Consider the following 23,112-nt stretch of genomic DNA (forward strand, 5'->3'; position numbering starts at 1 on the left):
CAGGATTAGTGTCCTTATAAGAAGAGACACTAAATGGAATCTAAAATATGACACAAATGAACTTATCTACAGACTCACAGACATAGAGAATGGGCCTGGGGTTACCAGGGGTGAGGGTACGGGTAGGGGAAGGTTGGACTGGGAGTTTGGGATTAGCAAATGCAAACGATCAATATAAGATGAGTAAACAACAAAATCCTAGTGTATAGCACAGGGAACTACATTAAATAGCCTGTGATAAACCATAATGGAAATGAACATGAAAAAGAATGAATGTGTATATTAATATATGTATAACTGAACTGAACTGATAACAAAATCACTTTGATTACAGCAGAAATTAACACAATACATTAAATCAGCTATAGTTCGGTTAAAAAAAAAAAGAAGAGACACCTAGTGTTTTCTTTCTCTCTTTCCCTCCCTGCTGTGTGAAGACACAGGGAAAGGTTGTCTACAAGCCATGAAGACAGCCCTCACTAGGCACCAGGCCTGCTGGAACCTTGATCATGGCCTTCAAGCCAGGAAGAAAATACAGTTCTGTCGTTTAAGCCACCCGGTCCATGGTCTCTTGTTAAGGCCGCCTGAGCTGAACAAGACAGTTGTTGAGGAGAACGCTACAGCCCAGAGTGGCCGCAGCACATAAGCAGCCTAGCCGTCATGCCTCTCTGCAAAGGATTTTCACATTGCCTTTCCACCAAGGGGCTCTCTAGGGACTCTGAAAATATGAGATATTTCCAACAATAAAATCCCTTATATCTCTTAAGTTTGACAATTATCAGGAACAGAAATGGGATGGTGGTTAGAAAGGAGAGGACTCTCAACAACCACACAACCACCACACAAGGAGAATATTGGTAAGAAGGTCCCAAGATTACTCCAGCTCCTGGGTTGAGGTGTCTCCTCAAGCCTTTATTATCCTCTACGGAAGGCTCACTCCAAATAGCCCCAGCTCTGGCAAGGGCTCGAATAAGTCATGCCATGATGTGTTCTGTTACCATGTATTTTACAAAAGTTCTCAGAAATTTTGGCTCCCTGAACAGAGTCAGGCAGGCATTGCCGAAACTTGCAGAGTCAACATTCCAAAATATGGTCCATCCAGAGGTAAGCAGAGAGGCTGACGAGGAAAGACAGCGTGCACCATGCCCTTGCAGACAAGCCATTTGGGCTCCGCTAATTAAGGAGGATGGAGTCTGATTGATCCTCGAGGGGAAGATTATCCAGGGAAGCCTTGGCAACCGCGAGCAGTAATGCTGGTGACTCAGAAAGGGTCTCTGCCTCCACAGACCACGACCTGTTCTGTTCAGTAAGTCATCTTTCGGCTCAATGTTCTTCCAGCCAAGGGTGGAATTCAATAATCCTGTGCCCTTCCCAAGTTTTCAAGCCGGAAAATGCATTCCTCAGCTTCCTATTTTGCAAAGTGGAAAATTCCCCTGGAGACTAGCTGCTGGAGAGTGTGACTTAAGTGTTTGTGGTTCTCTTGTTGATCGCCAGTGGACCAGTACCTAAATTCAGATCTCTGTGCTTCTGGATTGTAGAAGACTGCAGTTGCTGTGTCAAATTTAAAGTCTGTCTTCTTTAATATTTTATTTGGCTGTGCTGGGTCTTAGTTGAGGCACGCGGGACCTTTTTTTGTTGTTGTTGCAGCATGTGGGATCTAGTTTCCTGACCAAGAATCCAACAGGCCCCCTGCACTGGGAATGCAGAGCCTTAGCCACTGGACCAGCACGGAAGTTCCCCGCTTTCTTTAGCCATCCAAGTGTTACAATTAAACAGAACATTTGTGAATAAGAATTCAGTAAATCCATCTAGGAAGTTTTCAATTACCTACCTCTAATGTAAGCAAATGCTGCCAACGAGTGGCTGACAATCACGCCATCTTTCCTCAGAATCCTCGGTTCCCTTGGGTCAAGGTCTACACCTGTTTCATTAAAAACAACAACAACAAAAAAATGAAAGGCTGATTAATCATAGCTGTTCCCAGTTTGCCTTTTGTTCCTAAACCAGGACTGCCATCATAAATAAAAAGCCACAGAAATCCAATAAGTGGGCCTTTGACAAAATTAGGGACGACTAAGCCAGAAAGAGCATTTTAGCAGATAGTAGCTTATGGCCTCTGGGGACCCTGGGAATGTTAGATAGGGTTTTCAGGCCTCCACTGCAGGGGGGCCAGGATATTGATGGGAACCTGGTAGGAGCCCTGTTAGAAAGAGCAGAGAGGTTGAGAGAGGCAGGGCCTGGTGGAGAGCTAGAGGGGCAGAGCTAGAATATTAACAACAATTATTCCAGGCTTTGAGACTAGGGAGGAGTTCTATTTACTTGATATTTTCCTGTGTGTTCCATATCAAGCATACTTTACTTTTATACTTAGAGGGAAAAGACTTCATAAATGGAATTCAAGTAACACAAGAAAAACTCTCAACCCACAAAGTACAACATCTTACACAGACTGTCTTGGGGGCCTCTGTAGTTTCTACTAGGAGCCCCAAGAGTCTAAATTCCATTCTAGATTTGATTTTAAAGACAAACCCAAAATATTCAGTCCCTTATTTACCAAAGCCCAGGGAAAACCTGAGGCAGAAGGGCATATATGGATGGAGGTCTGCAGGTCCAGCCTGGGTCTGACCCTTCAGGTTCCCAAATGGGATCGTCTTTCCAACAAGCCCATCAGATAATCCAGGAACCCCAGATTTATTTCTGAGCAGATCTCCTTTTTCAAGGTGATTTTTTCCTTTAGGAAATAAAGGGGAATGGAAGGAGGATTTACCCTACTTATAATTCAAAACACCCCAGGTTGGCCACCATGAGTAACCATCTGCCACAGCTCTGCCGTTCTCAGAGCCGGCAGCGCACACACCTGAGGGCCCTCTGTGTCCTAACCAGTGCATCCACCTGTGGCCACGTGGGGCTGTGCACTTAACGAGAAACCTTGGTAGTAAGCCATAAACATTACCGTAGTCGCCGTCTTTCTGCTTCACAGAAGGTTTTATATTAGCAACTGATGGATCAATTGCTGTGAGTATATTCTTGGGAACTGAAAACCAAAAAGAGATATTTTAGATACTTTGGACACTTAACAGATCTTTAAAATGTCCTGTCGATAAGATTTAAAAAGATCAATTTTCAAATCAGTACATATATCATTCACTGTGCTTTTCTAACACACTCACACAGATACACCAATGGTACCCACGTGATCATCAAATGTCCCAGAAAGGTTACCCCTTAGATCTATCTTGTAGTATTAAAAAAAAAAAAAAAAAAACAACAACACCAGGGAGAACAAATAAAGAAGATATGGTATGTCTATCCCATAGAATAATATTTAGTTGGCTTCCCTGGTGGCTCAGTGGTAAAGACTGTAATGTAAGAGCTGCAGATTTGATCCCTGTCTTCGGGAGGATCCCCTGGAAAAGGAAATGGCAACCCACTCCAGTATTCTTGCCTGGGAAATCCCATGGACAGAGGAACCTGGTGGGCTATAGCCCATGGGGTGGCAAATGAGCCAGGCAAGACTTAGCAATATGGTGTATCTATCTAATAGAATAATATTTAGCAACAGCAAGGAATGGAGTCCAGTCGTTGGGATCCTCTTGGTTTGGTTCCAGGACCCACCTTGGATACCAAAATACACAGGTGCTCAATTCCCTCATATAAGATGGCATCTGATTTGCCTGTAACCCACCCAATATCCTATCGTATACTTTAAATCATCTCTAGGTTGCTGATAATACTTAGTACAATGTAAATAGTCATAAATACAATGTAAATGTATTATAGTAAATAGTTTGTCAATGTGGAGTAAATTCAAGTTTTGCTTTTTGGAATTTTCAGGAACTCTTTTTCAAATATGTTCAGTTCTGTGGTTGGTTGAATCCACGCATGTGGAACCCACAGATACAGAAGGCCAACTGCTACAACATGGATAAACCTCGAAAACATTACGCTCAGTGAAGGAAGCCAGACACAAGAACACATACGGCATGATTCCGTTCATATGAAATCTCCAGACAAAGCCAAGTTTATAGGGACAGAAAGTAAGCTAGTGGTTCCCGTTGACTCAGTGGTAAGAATCTGCCTGCATTGCAGGAGAGAAGGGAGACATGGGTTCTATCCCTGGGGCCGGAAGATCTCCTGAAGGAGAAATGGCAACCCACTCCAGTATTCTTGCCTGGGAAATCTCATGGACAAGAGAGCCTGGCGAGCTACAGGCCAGGGAGTTGCAAAAGAGTAGGACAGGACTGAACGACTGAGCACCTCAAGACCGAGGTGGGGAAGGGGAGTGACCACGTGTGCCCATGAGGGAACTTTGGGGGATCACGGAGGTGTTTTAAAATTGGAGTATGGTGAAACCTGCACTTGTGTGCATGCGCAGTCGTGTCCGACTCTTTGTGACCCCAGGCTCCTCCGTCCATAGGTTTCCCAGGCAAGAATGCTGGAGTGGGTCATCATTTCCTTCTTCATGGGATCTTTCTGAGCCAGGGATCAAACCCACGTCTCCTACCTTGGCAGGCGAATTCTTTACCACTGAGCCACCTGGGAAGCCAGGTGAAGGCTGACAGCTCTGTACATTTGTCAGAAATCACTGAATTGTTTCTACATGAACTGGGTGAATTTTAAGGTGTGTAACTCACACCTTAAGAACGTTAATGCTGAACATCAACTTCCCCGAGATACGGTGAAACAAAAGGAATGGAACCAACTCAAAACCCAGCACTGACCTCTCCCGGCTGCAATTCTGCTTTCTGCCCACAGCTCTTAACTCTTCACTTTCTTAATAAGCCTACAGAGAATCTGAAGGCTCCGTGCTAGAATGCAGCTCTCCATATTGTAAGAAAGGATGACAGAACGATAAAGTGAGAGGGCAGTGTAACAGATTCCCATAGAAGATGGTTCAAGAGTCTGCTAAATTGACCCTAAGAATAAACTATCCGGATCTCAAGACCCTCCAGGCAAGGCAGAGGCGATGGTAGCAGGAGTCAAAACCGGAGAGCAAAGCATGAGTTCTGAAGACCCCCGCACTGCAGCCCAGCTGGGAGAAGGGAGAGGAAGCCAAGTGTTTTTGCTGCAGAAAACTGTTTGTTTTTATTTGTTCTTCGGCCCAGCTGGGATCTGGGAGAAGTGGCAACGGGAAATAGAAGTGAAGCCAATACAAACTGGGCAAGTTCAACTGTGCTGACTTTTTTTTTTTTTTTTTTTTGCCAAAGCAGTGGTAAGACACTTCTAGCAGCAAGAAAACTTCATTTACATTCTCAAAGTGCTTAACAGAAGTCTTTTGGGGGATGTCCCAGGACGTTCCTACATTGTGAATATTCCATGGGCAGGAGGCCCCGGTGCCTTTGTGACCGTCAGCAGCGGGGGTCACTTTTCAGGGCGGCAGGGTGGCATTGCTGGAGGTGGTGGACGCTGTCCAGCCCTTCCCTAGAAATGCCCCTTGGCCAGCAAGCTGCTGATCCCGGGACCCCTGGTGGTGCCCCGGGTTGCTGAGCTGTGTGGCCCCGGATGCTTCCTGATGGGACAGGCTCTGCGTCACCCCTACACCCTGACCCGTCGGCAGGAGTGAGCTTTCTCTAAATGAGTGGTGCTTCTTTTCTGTGTCTTATCTCTTGGCTTGTTCCCAAGATACAGTGGGAGGAGAGCTGGGATCCCTGAACATGCCGGAGGCTTTTCAATGCAGGCAAGACGGACTGCTCGGAGACGAAGGGCATTGTGGGATGAGTTCTGCAGAATAAAACATGAAATCGCCTGTGTATGCTATAGGTTGGGCTTCCCTTGTGGCTCAGCTGGTAAAGAATCCGCCTGCAGTGTGGGAGACCTGGTTCGATCCCTGGGTTGGGAAGATCCCCTGGAGAAGGGGAAGGCTACCCACTCCAGTATTCTGGCCTGGAGAATTCCTTGGACTGAATAGTCTATGGGGTCACAAAGAGTCGGACACAGCTGAGCGACTTTCACTTTCTCCACATGCTATAGGTACAGGGAACTTGCCCATTTACTGCTGGAAAATGGCTCTCACGGTGGGAGACTCTTTCAGACCTTTAAAATGACAACAGTTATGAACACACCTGTCAGATTCTTATATCCTGTTTCAAACTGATTTAGAATAAGGACAGACACTGGGTATGAATTATTACCACCCCACAAACCCAGCCCCCTCCATTTGAGGTGAAAAGTGTTGGTCGCTCAGTCCTGTCCAACTCTTTGCGACCCCATGGACTACAGCCCACCATTCTGCCCATGGAATTCTCCAGGCAAGAACACTGGAGTGAGTTGCCATGCCCTCCTCCAGGGGATCTTCCAGACCCAGGGATCAAACCTGGGTTTCCTGCATTGCAGGTGAATTCTTTACTGTCTGAACCACTGGGGGAGCCAGCAAACCACTTTTCACAAGGCTCCCATTAAGTGTGGGATCGTGTGAAGTCCTCTTAGTGACTGAGTCCTCTTAGTGAGGATGTGTAACATTCCCATTCCTGCAGATGGGAAAACTGAGGCTCAGAGCGCACCATCACCTAGTAAAGAGTGAAGCTTCAATTCCTAGTCTCACTCACATATGCCCTTGCTCTCTTCTGTGACCCTGGGACATTAAGCCTCTGGCAACTGGATAAAGGAGAGGACGAGACGGTTGGACGGCATCACCGACTCGAGTGTGAGCAAGCTCTGGGAGATGGTGAAGGACAGGGAAGCCTGGCGTGCTGCAGCCCGGGGGGTCCCAAAGAGTCGGGCACGACTAAGCGACTGCACACAACAACCAAGACGTTAAGCGAGTCCCACTCAGACAGTCCCTCTCAAGTCTGTTACATAAGACCAGAGATGACCATTCCAATGGGCTCCAACAGTTCGCTAAATTTAGGCAGGCCCCTTCCTGAGTTTATTTTCTCCCGGAATAAGTCTGTGTCAAGCCTGGGCCAGAGCGGCTTTAATAAAGCAGCCTCCATGGGTTGAAATTAGAGCCCCAAGTAATTTCTCACATCAGAGACAAGAGACCTCTGCTTCACTGTCGTTGCTTTTCACTAGGTACCCACACTGCACGTGCATCTCTGAATCCTGGCACCCCCTCATCCTGCCGGTCCCAAACCTGCACCACCCCTCCCTCCTGTCCCCCAGTGCAGCGCCTGCTGAAGGGGGCACCCCGCATTCCGGCACCACCGTCCCTCTCGTCCCCACATCCTCTGGGCGCCCAGCCCCTGGGAAGAGCCGCAGACGCCTGGCTGAGGTCCGCATGTTCCCTGTCCCTCTCAGGAACTGTCAGGGCAGGGATGCGGGATGTTCCTCTGTCTCCGTGACCCTCAAGGATCACTGGCTTTGGGCCCAGGGAGAAGCCCTCTCCGAGAAGGAGAGGGGAAAAGCTGACCGAGTTCTCTGGGTCTGCCCCCTCCTATGAGGAAGAAAGTCTAAAACCTAATCCCATCCAAGAAGTGTGGCAAATAACAAAAGCTGGATAAAAATTGAGAGCCAGGACCTCATCTAGCCATGCATTAAAGAAGAGTGCTCAAGCAAAACATCTCCCAGCACAATCAATGACCAAGGGTCTGACATCAGCCAGACCTGCTGCCTACAGTTCAAAGAGCAGAAGGCCTGCAGCCTGGATCATTCCCCTGAGGGTACATGGAGAGCTGAAACTCTAGCCCAGCCAAAGAGCAGTGAGGGAGGGAGAGGCAGGATTAACTGAAGCCAAAAAATAGGAGGCATGTTCTTATTAAAATGTAAATTACTTACGTTCTCAAAGAAAACCCTCCAAAGGCTCCCCTCTGCCCTTAGTGTTAAGTTGGTAAGCCACATCCAGCTCTCTGTGACCCCTGGACTGTAGCCCACCAGGCTCCTCTGTCCGTGGGATTTCCCAGGCAAGAATGCTGGAGAGCGTTGTCACGGCCTTCTCCAGGGGATTTTCCTGACCCAGGGATTGAACCTAGGTCTCCTGCATTGCAGGCAGATTCTTTTGCCATCTGAGCCACCAGGCGCCCTCAGCTACAAGCCAATCCTTAGTCTCCCATCTCCAAGGCCCCGAGGCCCTGTGCTCACCTCCCAATATCTGCCTGCCCTTCACCTTGCTGACTCTCACTCACCTTGTCTCACTTGACCCACCCCCCTGGGAAGCCCTCCTGGTCCGCTACATCACTGGGGCCTGGAATCACCACATTCCACCCAATGAGGGCAGGGCCACAGTGCTCACTCCCCCCAACCCAAGGGGTGGGGTAACCTCCTGGGTGGGCACCTCAAGACTGCTGGGCAGGACAGCAAAGCCCGAGAGGAGACCGCAGTTAGGAGACGGGTATTGGAACAGACATCAGTGGGGTGGACCTTCTCTGGGTCTCGGGCTCCCCTGAAAGCTCGGTCGGTAAAGGATCCACCTGCAATGCAGGAGACCCCTGGTTCGATTCCTGGGTTGGAAAGATCCGCTGGAGAAGGGATAGCTACCCACTCCAGTATTCTTGGGCTTCCCTGGTGGCTCAGCTGGTAAAGAATCTGCCTGCAATGCAGGAGGCCTGGGTTCGATCCCTGGGTTGGGAAGATCCCCCCCGAGAAGGGAAAGGCTACCCACTCCAGGATTCTGGCCTGGAGAATTCCATGGACTGTATAGTCCACGGGGTCGCAAAGAGGCGGACGCGACTGAGCGACTTTCCTTCACTTCCCTGAGCCTCTTACGTACGAGCATCTAGATTAGGGTGGGAGGTTGGCTGGGCTGCTCTCTGGCAGCCAAGTTTATAATCATATCATGTCACATGGTCCCTGGCCAAGGCAGATCACAGGAGGGGGCTACCTGACCCCAGACCAGTCAAAGAAACAGCTCTCTGGTAGGAATCTGGAAGGAAGTTGCCAGATTGGGAGTCTTCACATTATTAGAACATAAAAGTGTAACGTAAGAATCACCTGGGTTGTGGGAATGACTGTAGGCCATCTAGCCCAGGCTCAGAGAAAAGCTGTAGAGGCGAGCGAGAGGAGAGAGAGACAGAGAGACTTCATGCTCAAGAAGTTTCCGGTTTAGTCCCACCCTGAGCCTTTCCTTCCTGGTCTGGCTTCTGAAGATGGCCTTCTAGCCATAGGCTACCTCCCCAACCCAACTCACTTTTGGCTTAAACCAGCTCAAATTGGTTTCTTCACTCATATCCAAAGAAGTAAGACAGATCCGCTTAGAAATTAATTCCTGACATCCTTCATTTCTGTATGAACTTCCACATGAGTGGGAATATTTTTTTTTAAACACAAAATGCCCACATTCCATGCCCCATTTGGTGATCTAAAAAAAAAATACAGACATTGCAAATCACTTTCTAATGATCCAATTTCACAGTGACGACCCATCTGTCAGGGGGAGAAATGATTTAAAAATGTCAACCACTTAGAAGGTGATTAGAAGTGATAAGAAGTTGCCTGAGAAGGCATTTGTTTGGATGGGGGAGCAGGGAGGAGGGGTTGGGGACGCTGAGTTGCTCAGAGTGAGAGTCACCTCCTCTCCTTTAGAATAACTCCTGGGGACCCAGAGGGAAGACAAGGAGGGAACTGTCCAAGGTCCAACATCCGAAACCAAGACACAAAGCCCCCTCTCTGACCTCGGCCTCCTTCCTCCAGTGAACTCACTCAGATGCCTCCCCGGCCATCCTCTGACCTCATCCGAACCAGTAAGCCTGGAGGAGCCCATGTCCCCCAGCCAGCCCTCATGCATCTAGCTGGACGCACCCACCAACCAGGCAGACCAGCGTCCCCAAGAACTTCGACCACTAACCTCACAGGCCCTCGGCACACCAAGCTAGCACCACCACTGTCCTTTCTGAAGTCAGCCTGCCCTCCGGCCCCCACGGCCCTCACTTCAGACTTGCACCTCCTCCATCCCCTCTCCCCTTCCCCACGCCCCATCCTCACAGCCGACCACCTCAGCTCACACTTCTTTTGAGAAGACGAGAGCCAGAGCCGTGTGGTTGGAACTCTAAGCCGTCCCTCCATCCATCCCCAGAGCCTCTGCTCCCACCCCATGGTGACAAAGGACACATACTTCTGGCCCTCATCACCTTCTCTGGACCCCAATCTTTCCAAATAGGCCAGGTGCCCCCAGCATCTCAAATTATCTTCCTACTTTCCCAAAACTCTCCAATCCGCCCAATTTTTACCATGTCTTCGGGCCCGTTTCTGGTCTAACTGGTCTGTGCCCAGCCCCCCCTCTACCTTTCAGCCGGAGCTGTCCTTTAAGAGTCTAAACATCATCACTGAATGAGTCTCCTGCTGGCACCTCCTCCCAGGCCCCACAGGACCTGATCCTGGCCCCCTCTTGTACCACCTCACCCACCTGCTTCCTCACCCACTCACTCCTCCTCTCCCACTCAGCATCTGCCAGCTCACGCCTGCCCACCCCTCAGAGCACAGGGGCAAATTCACCCCCAAGGAAGGTACTCTTTAGAAGATTTCTCAACTCTCCCGCCAAATTAAAACAGCCCCTCTACCATTATCCTTCTGCACAGCATCCTGGCCTTTAAAAAAATAAAATTATCTGGCTGCACTGGGTCTTAGTTGCGGCATGTGGGTTCTCCCTGACCAGGGATCTAACCTCGGTAGCCCCCCATTGGGAGCTGAGTCTTAGCCACTGGACCACCAGGGAAGTTCCATCCTGCCCTTTGCTGAAGCATCGTTCATCACAATGGGTAAAGACAGATTTCTCTGGTTATTTGTTTAATGCTCATCTCTCTTCCCCCAGGACTTCCCTCATGGCTCAGACGGTAAAGAATCTGTCTGCTATGTGGGAGACCTGGATTTGATCTTTTTCCCTGGAGGAGGTCATGGCAACCCACTTCTTGCCTGGAGAATCCCATGGTCAGAGGAGCCTGGTGGGCTACAGTCCATGGGGTCGCAAAGAGTCTGACATGACTGAGCCGTTAGGCACATTTCTCTTCCTCCACTGATAATTCATAACAGCGTCTTTTCTTTTTTAACTAAAACACACCCACAACGTGCTGAACGAGTGAATGAAGGAGAGGAAGCTTGGGCTGGGATGTGTGACTCCTCAGGCCCTGAAAGCCCACCCTGTCTTAGCTAAAAGGAGCCTCAGCCTGGGCATTGCCCTTGCCTCGCCCGGGAAGGCATACCAGGAAATCCACCTTATTTGCAGGTTAACATCCTGCCCTTCCTTCCACGCTCAGCTAGAGAGACCGGCAGTTACTAGAACTTCAGACTGTTCTGTGTGGCTTCCTGGGGTTTCCCAGGTGGTGCTAGTGGTAAAGAACTCGCCTGCTAATGCAGGAGACACAAGAGACACAGGTTCCATCCCTGAGTGGGGAAGATCCCCTGGAGGAGGGCATGGCAACCCACTCCAGTGTTCTTGCCTGGAGAATCCCATGGACAGAGGAGCCTGGCAGGGCTGCAGCCCATGGGGTAGCACAGAGTTGGAAGCGATTTAGAATGCACATGTGACTTCTTGAGTTTCTTGAGGAAACTCAACCAGAATAGGTTCCAGGCTACCCAGAGCTGCTTCACACGGGAACCAGTAAAGACTGGAGGGCAAATAAAACCATGCCTCCTGGAACGTGAATGTGGGCGCTATTATTTTGGGAATATATTTCTACATCTACTTCACTGTACCTATTCCAGCTCTGATTTGGAGAGGACATATTTAGCTCAGGATATAAAAGGCTGGGGTTGCAACAAAATATTATTGAGCTGTAAAAAGGAATGATGTATTGGCACATACTCCAACATAGATGCACCTTGAAAACACACTAGGTAAAGAAGCAAGTCACAGAGAATCACACATTGTCCAATTCCATTCATATGAAATGTCCAGAAGAGATAAATTCATAAGACGGAAAGTGGTAGTTGCTTGGGGTGGGGCTGGGGGGCGAGGGGTAGATTGGGAGGTGACTGCTAAACGGTCCAGGGTTTCTTTGGGAGTTGAAGAGACTCTTCTTAAATTTTTAAAAAATTTTCATTTATTTTACTGACTGTGCATATGTGATCTTAGTTCCCTGACCAGGGATCGGACTTCTACCCCTTCAGTACAAGCTTGGAATCTTAACCACTGGACCGCTAGGGAATTCCCACGAATGTTCTTAAGTTAATTGCAATGCGAGTTGCACAATTCTGTGACTCTATTGAGACCACTGATTTGTATGATTAAGGGGTGAACTGTATAGTTTGTGATTTATAGCTCAATAAAGCTGTTAAAAAAGAAGAAGAAGAAGAAGAAAAGGCTAGGGGTATCTGGCAGGGGGAACGAGGCTTCCATGAGCACAAGTATTGGGTTCTTCAGTTATGACGTTCTTTGCTTTTCCTTTGCTTCTATACTTATTTGAAAAAAAAAAACAAAAAACCCCATACCAATCCATGTGTCAGGATTACAAACCAGAAATCCATGGTATCCTCAGAGGGTAATTAACACTTGATTTTTAAAAGTAGCTTTATAAAATTGGAATCAAATGAACTAAGAATTTCATTTTATGATTTGAAGACACTAGGAAAACAAAGTAAGGCTGTCACGTAACATATTTAAAGGCTGTAGGTAAGCACTTGATCTGTTGGCTTAACCCTAGGGATACATTGATAAAATGCCTGTTGGCAGTCCAGAGAATTAGTCATTTTAGAGCCCAAACACAAGACTGGAAGATTAACTAGGAGTCAAGCAATACTCCGTAAACTTACATGACATATCCATAAATTCTAGAGCCTCCTGAAAACTCAGATTAAACTCGTTCTTCTCAGTGACATCCAGTTTATCCCATTTCCTTATTCTTCTCCTTCCCTTCCCTCTTGTTGCCAATCTGATTACTAAAAGCACTTCTCTTTTTTTTTTTTTTTTTTGGCCAGGTGGCATGCAAGATCTTAGTTTCCCTACTAGGGATCGAACCCATGTCCCTTGCAGTGGAAGGGCAGAGTCCTAACCACTGAACCGCAGGGAAGTCCAGCTAAAAGCACTTTTGACCCAAGAAAATTCTATCACCTATCTGACACGGACGTTATAAACAAGGATGAAGGACAGGAGGAAGGCTCATGAGCATGAGGGAAGACAACCCAGTGTCAGGATGTGTTGGGCGGATTGCCGCGACTTGCTCCAAACCTCCTTCTGTTCAGACGACCACTGCCCCCCCAGGAGGCAGGTCTCCAAACAGCTGGCCGAGGGTGTATCCTTACCACATGCGTAGAAGACCGAGAGGTATTTTTTCACTCCTGGCAGACAGGGGCTTCCGAAGTGGTGGTTGTTGACGAGGACTTTGCATCTCTGCTTCCCATAACATCTCCTGGATAACACGTGCAGAGCCGAGTAAGACAGACAGTCTGAGAGGCAGGAGACATCAAAAACCTTTAGGTTAGAATCCATGTACTGCTTCGGTTATTTTCTGAGCTGGACTTCACAGTTCATGGAGATCAGCTGTGATTACTTGATTATTTTCCGTCTCATTAAAGCACCCACAGTGGGCTGAGCACTATACAGGCAGTGCTGGAAGGGCTTGCTTTAATCAGCTTGCTCTAATACCCTGCTGTCATCGTCTGAAAATCTATCTGTATATTATATTGTGTTATATAAGATGAGAGACTTACTAAAATTTTCTTTTCTCTTTTAGTTTTTATTGGAATATAATTGCCTTATATACTGTGTTAGTTTCTGCTGCACAACGTGAACCAGCTACACACACACACCCGTCCCCTCCCCCGAGCTTCCCTCTCGCCACCCCGCACCCCAGCCCCCTGGGTCAGCGCCGAGCTCCAGACTGCGCTGGCTGTGCCGCTCGGCAGCCGCCCACTGCTTATTTTACACAGAGCGGTGTGCGTCTGGCAGGAGCGCTCCTCTTCCGATCCATCGCCCCTCTTGCTTCCCCCCGCTGTGTCCACACTTCAGTTCTCTGCATCCCTGTCTCGATTTCTGCCCTGCAAATAGGTTCATCTGTACCATTTTTCTAGACTCTGTGTATATGCATTAACGTGCAATATCTGTTTTTCTCTTTTTGACTTTACTCTGTGTGACAGACTCTAGGTGGACCCACGTCTCTACAAACAAGCCAATCAGAAATCCTTACGCATTTTTGAACAAGGGGCCCTAGATTTGCATTTTACACTGCCCCGGCCCAGTCATGTAACTGGTCTTGCATACACAACAGGCAAAACATGTAGAACGCTGAATAAAGATTCTTTCTTTTATTCTTTTAGTTTAGTTATTGGTTACTGCTCTTTGAAACAGTTTAGTTATTGGTTGATTTTGAGAATCCTTCTCTTCTATGTGAACATAAGCACGATGAGGACAGAGGCTATTTTTATTTTGTTCATCATCTAATTTTTCCGGCCTGACCTGCTGTGCAAATCCAATAGCTGATGAATGAATGAATGAAAAACGGACAGGTGGATGAATAAACATGTGCATCACTTTTTCAGGACCCTGGCACAAGGCCTTCACAGTTACTAAACATTAACTGAACACGTTTGAAGAGTGAGGCACTGTGCTACATGCAGTCAGAAGAAAACAGCCAAGAGAAGCCCACCTTGCGTCCACAGGATGTGTGATGGGGCTGAAAGACAAAGCCCACACAGGCGACCCGACATCTAACATGAGACAGAGTGAGTACCAGCAGTGACTGGCTCAGACAGGACGTGATGGGGTCGGAGGAGGGGGAGATTGCTGGGGACCAGAGTGGTCAAGGCAGGCTTTACAGAGGAGGGGGCTTGGTCCTTGCAGAAGGATCATGAACTGGGTATCGGCAGGCCAAGAGAGAAAAGTATAAGCACCAAAGTCAGTGAGCCAGAAGCACTTAGTGGGCGTCTAGGGGCTGAGCCTGAGGTGCGGGCAGGGAAGCTGCGGTACGTGACCAGGAAAAGTAAAGGAGAGCAAGATCCAACTTCTTCTGAACGCTGAGCTAGAGACTTTGAACTTTATTCTGCAAGTACCAGGGAGCCTAAGAAACGCCCTGATGCGTGGGTCCTTTGGCGACATCATTATTGGTTGCCCTGGGAGAGTCAAGGAACCAAAGGCAGGGAGACTGGTTTGGAAGCAATTTTAATCATACACGTTGGGAGGAGTTAAGGGCTTGAAGAGCAGGGAACAGAGAAGGAGAGAATTCTAGAGACCTTGCAAAGTTCAGCTCACTTACAACAAACATTCTGCCGAGGCTGTGTTCTCAGCGCTTGTGTGTCTCATGAGATAGGTTGTTTATTACACATCTTATATTTCATAGAAAATATACAGAGAATATGATACATTATTAGTATCATAAGTTGTTTATATAACAGTATGCAGCTAGATAAAGGTGGGGAAGCTCACATCTCAGGGAAGTTCCATCTCTCTCTCTTGTATTAATACTTTAGAGATCTCTAAGAGTCTAGTTGAAAGCAAGAATCTTTGGGAAACACCAGAAAGGTGGGAAGACAACGATCTTAAGGAAATGACAATTAAATAAATACACACACACATATAAAACATATAACTTAGATATATTTATTTATATGTGTATATTTTATATTCCCACATATAATAATATATGGGGCATGCTTATATGGACCATATAAACATATATGTATAAATGTGTGTGTATATACATGTGCATATGTATGGCTATATATTACATATTTTTGTTATATATCTTGTTTGGTTTAGTTGCTAAGTCATGTCCAACTCTTTTATTAGCCCATGGACTGTAGTCCACCAGGCTCCTCTGTCCGTTGGATTTTCCAGGCAAGAACACTGGAGTGGGTTGCCATTTCCTTCTCCATGTTATATATCTAAAAGTATGTACTATGTATATCCCAACAAATAATGAGGAACATTATCATGAAGGCACTTGATCTGAATATCTTCATAAAGGTTCGGGTTTATTTGCCAAGTCCAAGCCCACGACGCCTGATCACTGGAGTGCAGGGCACACGGTAGGCGCCCAACAATGATGCATCCAATGAATGGACTGGTGGACTGCCATGGACACCAGGAAATGCAAACAGCCCATACATGTGGCTTTGGAATGTGTTCTGGGAGGATGACCCCTGAGTTCGAATCTATGCTGAGAAAAGCTGCCTGGAGGGGCCGCCGGAAGCTGTCATCCTTTTGTTGGCCCCTGGATCAGTTCTACTTGGCAACTTGCATCTGTTTTCTGACTGCTTCTGATATTTCTGCCTAAAGGATGTGTCTTGCTGGACCGAATTTGGTGGGTTTTCATGAATGACAGAAAAGTAAACAGAGCAAGTCAGGCAGCCAATGAGGATGGAATGAAATGGTTTGAAGTGCCGGAGCATCAAGCAGGTCTCTGTGAAGAGTAAAGACTAACAGCCTGAAGGGTGTTCTGGCGGTCCACCCAGGGCTCAAATCGGGCCACGTAAAGTGGGCTTGATAAAGAGACTTTACAAAGGCGTGAATGGGACATGAACACCTCAAAGGACGGTGCAGGGCCCTGAGGCGAGAAACAGCAGAGAGAGGCTACCAGCCCCAAGCCTGAGGGGCGAAGGCAGTGGTTTCCAGAGCACAGAGTGGGCTGCCCCATCGGGCGGGCTGCTGCATGGAGCTGGGGTCTGCAGTGGGCACTCGTGATGCTCACAGTGAGTCACGCTGTGTTCTGTCAGTTGCTTTTGTGCCTGGATCTCTCATTGGATGGGGAGCTCCCGGAGGGCACTGGGGTTTCTCTGCTGTTTGCCCAGCACCTACTATCTGTTCAACTCACTGAGACTCTGTGCTCCTCCCCCATAGCTTGAGGAACATCATTTTTACCATCTTTCCGTGAGACCTGTGCTAAGCAACTGCAGGAGTCAAAGCCCGCATACACGTGAACTGTTCTCACCAGCTGTCGCTGAGGGTGAATGAGCTCCCTTGCTGAGCCTGTGTCCTCACTGGACGGCGACGATACGGACAGCCATGCTGGTTTACTGGCTGGCATGACCACTGAACGATGTTACATTTGGAGGGTCCAATGCAGCGCCCAGTGTCTGTCAGTTTCCATTACTGACATCAGGCCATCACCTTAGATGGGAACGTGGTACCTCCACAAAAGGCCTTTGGGACTTAGATAATTTATAGTCTAAACTAAATGCCTTCTTTGGTTCTTTCAAGTGAAAACAGGCATATGGAATGATGAAACCTATATACTACAGCTTAATCTGCAAATAAACACACACACACACAAATACTGGAAGGAGAATTACTAAGATTCTCAGGGTGCTATTTTTGGCTGATGAGAAAGAATTTTTTCCCCCCTATTGATTTTAAGATACTTTCCAAGTTTTTGTGAGTTTACACTGCTTTGAAATGAAAGCATACAAAATGAACTTTCTTAAAAAGAAAAACAAAATTCGTATCTGGATAGAAGACAGCTTTTCAATATGAGTGTCTCTGGGGTAATTTTTTTCAGAAATGTAAATTTTTCTGCAAATGTAATGATAAATGATCCTTTTGTATACCTCAATTTGCCCCAGAAGCTACGGGAAGTTTATCTAGGAGTAAAGATATATCCTTTGAATTTTCTTCCAGTTTATTTAAAATTTTGTATTGAAGTAGGATTAATTTACAATGTTGTGTTAGTTTCAAGTGTATAGCAAAGTGATTCAGTTATAATATATATTCTTTTTCAGATTCTTTGCCATTATACGTTATTACACAATATTGAATATAGTTTCCTGTGCTATACAGTAGGTCCTCGTTGTTTACCTGCTTTATATAAAGTAGTGTGTATCTGTTAATCCCATCCCCTAATTTATCTCTCCTCAGCCCCCTGTAGTTCATTTTTATTACTATTTTTCATTGCTTTGTGGGTGCACAGGGTTGATTGTGAATATTTTTCTGTCTTTAGGAGCCTTATTATTATTTGGACATTTATCAATTGGAAATTCATCTATTATTAGCATATCTATCAATTGGAAAAAACCCTTATATCTCAAGATTGAGAATGAGTTGTATGATTTCTGGACAAGCCACCTATATTGAAAAGAAGTAACAAAAGAATTATGAAGTTATTCTTGGAAGTCCAACACCTATTATCGTTTTTTCTGTAAGCTACTATTTTTTTCTGTTTCAAATACATGTTTATAGCTGAAAACTTGAAAACCACAAATACTCCTAAACCAGGAAAATAAAAATCCTCAGTAAATTCCACTAATCAAGAAAAACAGTGGTTAACCTTTAAAGAGCATCTTTCTAGTCACTTTTCTATATTTAAATGTCCTTCCCCCTCAATGGATCGTATACATATGACTCTGTATGCTACTTTTCCTCATTTATTAGCATATTTATGAAAAACTTTAACATAAGCATCATTTTAAAGAGTTGTATAGTTTCTCACTTTATAAATGTACCAGCTCTATTTACAATACCCTATTGGTAGATGTTCCAATGGTTTCCATTGTTTAATGCCATAAAGAATTCTGCGTGAAACATCCTTAGAGCTAAATACTTGCACACAAGCATGACGGTTTCTAACTCTTGGAAGTAGATTGCTTTGTCAGAGGGTATTCAAAATATTAAAGCTTTTGATATACACTGCCAAGCCGTTCAGAAGGGTTGTATCAATTCACACTCTTGCCAGAACTGTATGAGAGCCCCAGAAGCTTTATATTTTCTTAGGACGCGTGCCTGATCATATTTCTTAAGGCTAACAGAGGAAGGGGGTAGGGAAGACTCCATTTGTAAGACCACAATCTTCTTGGACCCAGGAGGTCCTGTGACCAGCGTGATTTACAGAGACAGGCTTCTGCACTCATAGTTACCCTGGGAGCAAAAGAATTTATACTGGTGAGAGTGAAAGAACCCATGGTGTATTTTTAGGAAGAGGCCCAAGGCAGTTCAGGTCCTATGTAGCTCTGACCATTTCCTTGTTGACACTGAGCTCTGAACCATTGGCAGGATTCTTTTTTTTTAAGTGGTTATTTCCCTCCCAGGCTGACTTTGTTTGCACCTCTCTGCCTGGCAAACTACCCTCCGCCCCAATACATGTGATAACAAGATACTCAACTGTTTAATTTTTATATTTTTGGCTACCGTTTCACACTGAAACTGCAGTTAATCGCTCTTTACAACCTGTGTTTATTTAGATAATTAGGCTGGTTGCTCTTACGAGACTGTCTTGGCAGTGGGAGCACCTGGCACCTTGATCTTTGGCTGAAAAGTCCAGGCCTGCCCACACTTGGCCTTGGGGTGGCCTTAGTCCAGCCTTTGAGACCCATTGTGTGGTTTTTCTCACTCTCTTATTAAGGAAATAGCACCCTTGGAGCCCACCCAGAAAGTGTAACTGCTGCAGGAAATGACGTGCCACGGTGGACACCCGGCCAAAGTAGCTTTCTGGAAGCCTGCTTTCCCAGGTCTGTGGGAAGGCTTATCCTTTCTTGTGTCAGATGCTGCTCCACTGGGGTTTCTCTGCGACCAGCGCTGATCAGTCACTTTCCTATTTTCTTTCAGTTTCTTTTCCAATAGAGGAGCCATAACTTCTTCCTTTTAAAAAAAAAATTTTGGCTGCACCACGTGACATGTCGGATCTTAGTTCCCTGACCAGGAATCAAACCTGTGCCCCCTGCATTGGAAGCGCAGAGTCTTAACCACTGAACCTCCAGGGGAGTCCCAAGAGGAGCTGTAAGTTCTGAAGGATCTGACTTGCCTGAAGACCTTTCAGAAATGTCTTTGGGTCATCACCTTCAAGAGAGACACCAGAGACACCAGATTGTGTTTAAACCTGTATGACAGTTCAGTTCAGTTCAGTTCAGTCGCTCAGTCGTGTCTGACTCTCTGCGACCCCATGGACTGCAGCACACCAGGCTTCCCTGTCCTTCAGCATCTCCCGGAGTTTACTCAAACTCATGTTCATTGAGTTGGTGATGCCATCCAACCATCTCATCCTCTTTCGTCCCCTTCTCCTCCCGCCTTCAATCTTTCCCAGCATCAGGGTCTTTTCCAATGAGTCAACTCTTCGCATCAGGTGGCCAAAGGATTGGAGTTGCAGCTTCAGCATCAGTCCTTCCAATGAACACCCAGGACTGATCTCCTTTAGGATGGACTGGTTGGATCTCCTTGCAGTCCAAGGGACTCTCAAGAGTCTTCTCCAACACCACAGTTCAAAAGTATCACTTTTGACAGCTGGCATGGTCATCAGCCTTGATGCTCTTTCTAATTTTTTTGCTTGAAAGCTGTGATGATCAGCCTTTGTGTTAGTTCCTAGGGCTGCGGTAACAAAGGCCACACCCTGGGTGCCTTAAACCATAGAATTTTGTGTCCTCTCAGTTCTGAGGTGGGAAGTTGGTGCTGTCCAGTGGGTGGGCGCCTTCTGAGGCTTCCTCTCTTGCACCTCTCCCTGCGTCCTCATGTCATCTTCCCTCCTGTGCGTCCATGTCCCGAGCTCCCCTTCTTGTGAGGACAGCAGTCACACTGGATGCAGGCCCTCCTATATTACCTCAAATTAGTCACTGCTTTAAAGGCCCACCTCCTCACACGGTCACATTCTGAGGGGGTTAGGACGTCCGCAAGGGGGTTTTAGGGGGACACAGTTCAGCCCATAACGGCCTTCTGGACGGCCCACCACGGAACTCACGCCCGTGTGTAGCCTCCTCCCTTGAGGAACCAGCTGCTCTCTGTGACGGCAGACTCGAGAGGTGACAGGGTGTGGCTTCCGTTTGCTCCTCTGCCGCTTGGGCTCTGGAAGAAGAAGCTGGCTGCCATGCTGCAAGGACGCTCAAGAGACCCAAGTGGGGAGACCAAGGCCACCCATCAACAGCCAGCACCAACTTGTCCATCGCGTAAGGGAGCCTCCTTGGATGCCCAGCCCTCAGATGACCACACCCCGAGCCAGTAGCCTGACGAGGCCTCACGAGACCCTAAGTAAGAACTTCCCAACCAGGCTGCCCTGGAACCCCTGACCCCCAGAAACTGTGAGGTGCTAATCGCTCATTTTTGCTTTTAAGTCATTAAACTTGGGAGTATTTCATTACAATGCAATAGCAACTGGGGTGCAGTGGCTGGTAACACCGCAGCACGCCAGGCTTCCCGTCCTTCACTGGCTCCCAGAGTTTGCTCAAGTTCATGTCCACTGAGTCGGTGATGCTACCTAGCTGTCTCATCCTCTTGCCGAGTAATTGAGAGGTAAAGCCTTGCTCCGCTCTGCTTCCTGACTGCGTGTGACGAGCTGCCCTGGGTACCCAGACTCAGCCTGCGGGACTGCCCCAGACGTTAGCTTATATCGCAAGAGGAAAAGCGCACACATCCCCTTGCAGAGGCCCACGGTGAGCCCTGACCACTTGGCCTCCAGGCAACTATCCTTCCAAGTTCAAGCCAGGTTCCAGGGCCAAAAATAAACAGCGCTTTCTCCTTCTTCAAAGCACTAAGGCTGAGCCGCCGTAATAACTGGGAACCGAGAGCAGAGATCTCACGCCGGGGGCCGTGGACCGGATGTGGCCTGTAGGCATATTTTGTTTGGCTCTCACAGTGTTTTAAAAGTTGGAAAACTTCACATTAGAAAAAAAATCAGATTTCCAGCATCTCACGAGAGGTTGGAAGCTACGACAACACCAGGCCCATGTACCAGCCGGCAACCATCCACTTGCTGAGCCCAGTGTGGCTCACCCCACTTAGGAAGGGGGGGGGTGTTGGTGGTTCTGATTCATTCACGGGGCTCAAGATTCACTCGGGCACCTACTCTGTGCCAGGCCCTGCTCTGCTGGCTGGGAATCCTCATGGCACAGACACACGTCACCTCTGCAGTGCTGGCCTTCTCCTGGGTAGAGAGACCAGGCACCTAAGTGACTCCAGACTGTGGAGACCATCAGACAAGGACAGCTCGAGGCGGAGACCCGGACGAGGTGCCACGCTGGCAGGGTGCCTGGGAAGATCCCTGAGATGACGTCCGAGTGGATTCCCGAGTGATGAAACGAAGCTGGCCATGTGAAGATGTGGGCTGAGAACATCCCAGCCCAAAGGCAGAGCGTGTGCAAAGGCACGACAGTGTGAATGAGTGAGCAGGGCTCCAGAGGCAGAGAAGGAAGGAGAGAGGGACGCAGGACCACGACTGGGGATGGGATTCATTCTAATTACAGAAGACAGAGTTGGGGGCTTCAAGTGGGATGGGGGCTGTGATCTGAGTTGCCTTAGATAAAAACTCCCTCTGACTGCTAAGCAAAGAAGCGGCTAAGGGAGGGAACAGAATCAAGGAGAAGGGAGGAGGCCCAGATAGTCTAGATGAGAGAAGTCCAGAGCGGGCTGGGAGCAAACGGGCTGGATTTGGGATCCTGAGTGCAGGGAGTGCCCACAAGACTTTCAGACGCAGCGGAAGGGGGCTGGGGGTCAAAAGAGGGAGTCCAGCTTTCTAAAGTGGGGGACATTAAAGTGTGCTTACACCAGATGGGAAACTGACGATTCTGTGGGACAGACATGCCAAGTGCAGTTTAAAGCCTTCATGGACAGCTCACCTGCACCGAGGAGTAGAGAATTTCTTAGCGTTCAGTAAGATTAAGAAAACTCATTGGCACTGGCAGCCAAGGTTTCCTGGCGCCACACACATGTACAGTTCCGCCCTGCAGTGCTGACCTGAAAGGTGAGAACCGGGTTGAGACCTCCATAGAGAGCTGGGGGACAAGATGAGTGGGCACTTCCAGCCTGGACGGGAGAAGGTTTTGGGGGAGAACGGATACATGTGTATGTATGACTGAGTCCCTCTGCTCTTCCCCTGAGACTACCACAACACTGTTGATTGGCTATACCCTAATACAAAAAGTTTCTGCTGCTAAAAAAGAAATCAATGGGCATTTGAGATGGTGAGTGGGTGGGGACCCAAGATGGTGAGATGAATGGGCACTTTCAAGGACCCTTTCATTTTTGCCTGGACCCGTTCACACTGCAGAGCCTGGGGCCTGTAGGTCTCTGACACGGGGTGTTGGGTCATGAATGCACTTGTGGGGCAGGGAGGGAGGTGGGGGAAGAGGGCAGGGGTTTCGCCATGTGACTCAGCCAGGGCTTCAAGCTTTTAAAACTGACCAGCCAAGCAAAGGGCTCAGTGTCCCATTCACAGACTTTGCCCGAGTCAACAAGGCTTATTCATGACTGACTCGAGGATTCCTTGAACTCTCCATGGGAACCTGTCTTTTAGCCACGGTGTCTGCTACTGTTTTCTTTGGCTGATGACTTATCTCTTTAACCCTAACTCCTGAATCCAACTTCCCAGGAACGTAAGGCAGCAACTTTCAGAACATCAG

At 47.6% G+C, this 23,112-nt stretch overlaps 1 protein-coding gene across 11 annotated transcripts in view; it reads right to left on the reverse strand.

Moving 5' to 3' along the window:
- The window catches only part of EVA1C (eva-1 homolog C), a 110,798-nt gene that overhangs the window by 26,287 nt on the left and 61,399 nt on the right, over positions 1 to 23,112 (reverse strand). For 10 of the 11 annotated variants that reach the window (XM_043448718.1, XM_043448714.1, XM_043448711.1 and 7 more), the window contains 3 exons: positions 13,108 to 13,251; positions 2,954 to 3,034; positions 1,832 to 1,921 (listed from right to left, as the gene is read on the reverse strand). In XM_043448718.1, coding sequence (XP_043304653.1) covers positions 1,832 to 1,921; positions 2,954 to 3,034; positions 13,108 to 13,251 — 315 coding nt within the window. Of the gene's footprint in view, positions 1 to 854; positions 1,695 to 1,831; positions 1,922 to 2,953; positions 3,035 to 13,107; positions 13,252 to 23,112 lie in introns of those variants that run through there. The other variant, XM_043448715.1, reaches the window with a different exon arrangement.

This window comes from Cervus canadensis, chromosome 27 (genome assembly GCF_019320065.1).
Source record: "Cervus canadensis isolate Bull #8, Minnesota chromosome 27, ASM1932006v1, whole genome shotgun sequence".
Lineage (NCBI taxonomy): Eukaryota > Metazoa > Chordata > Mammalia > Artiodactyla > Cervidae > Cervus > Cervus canadensis.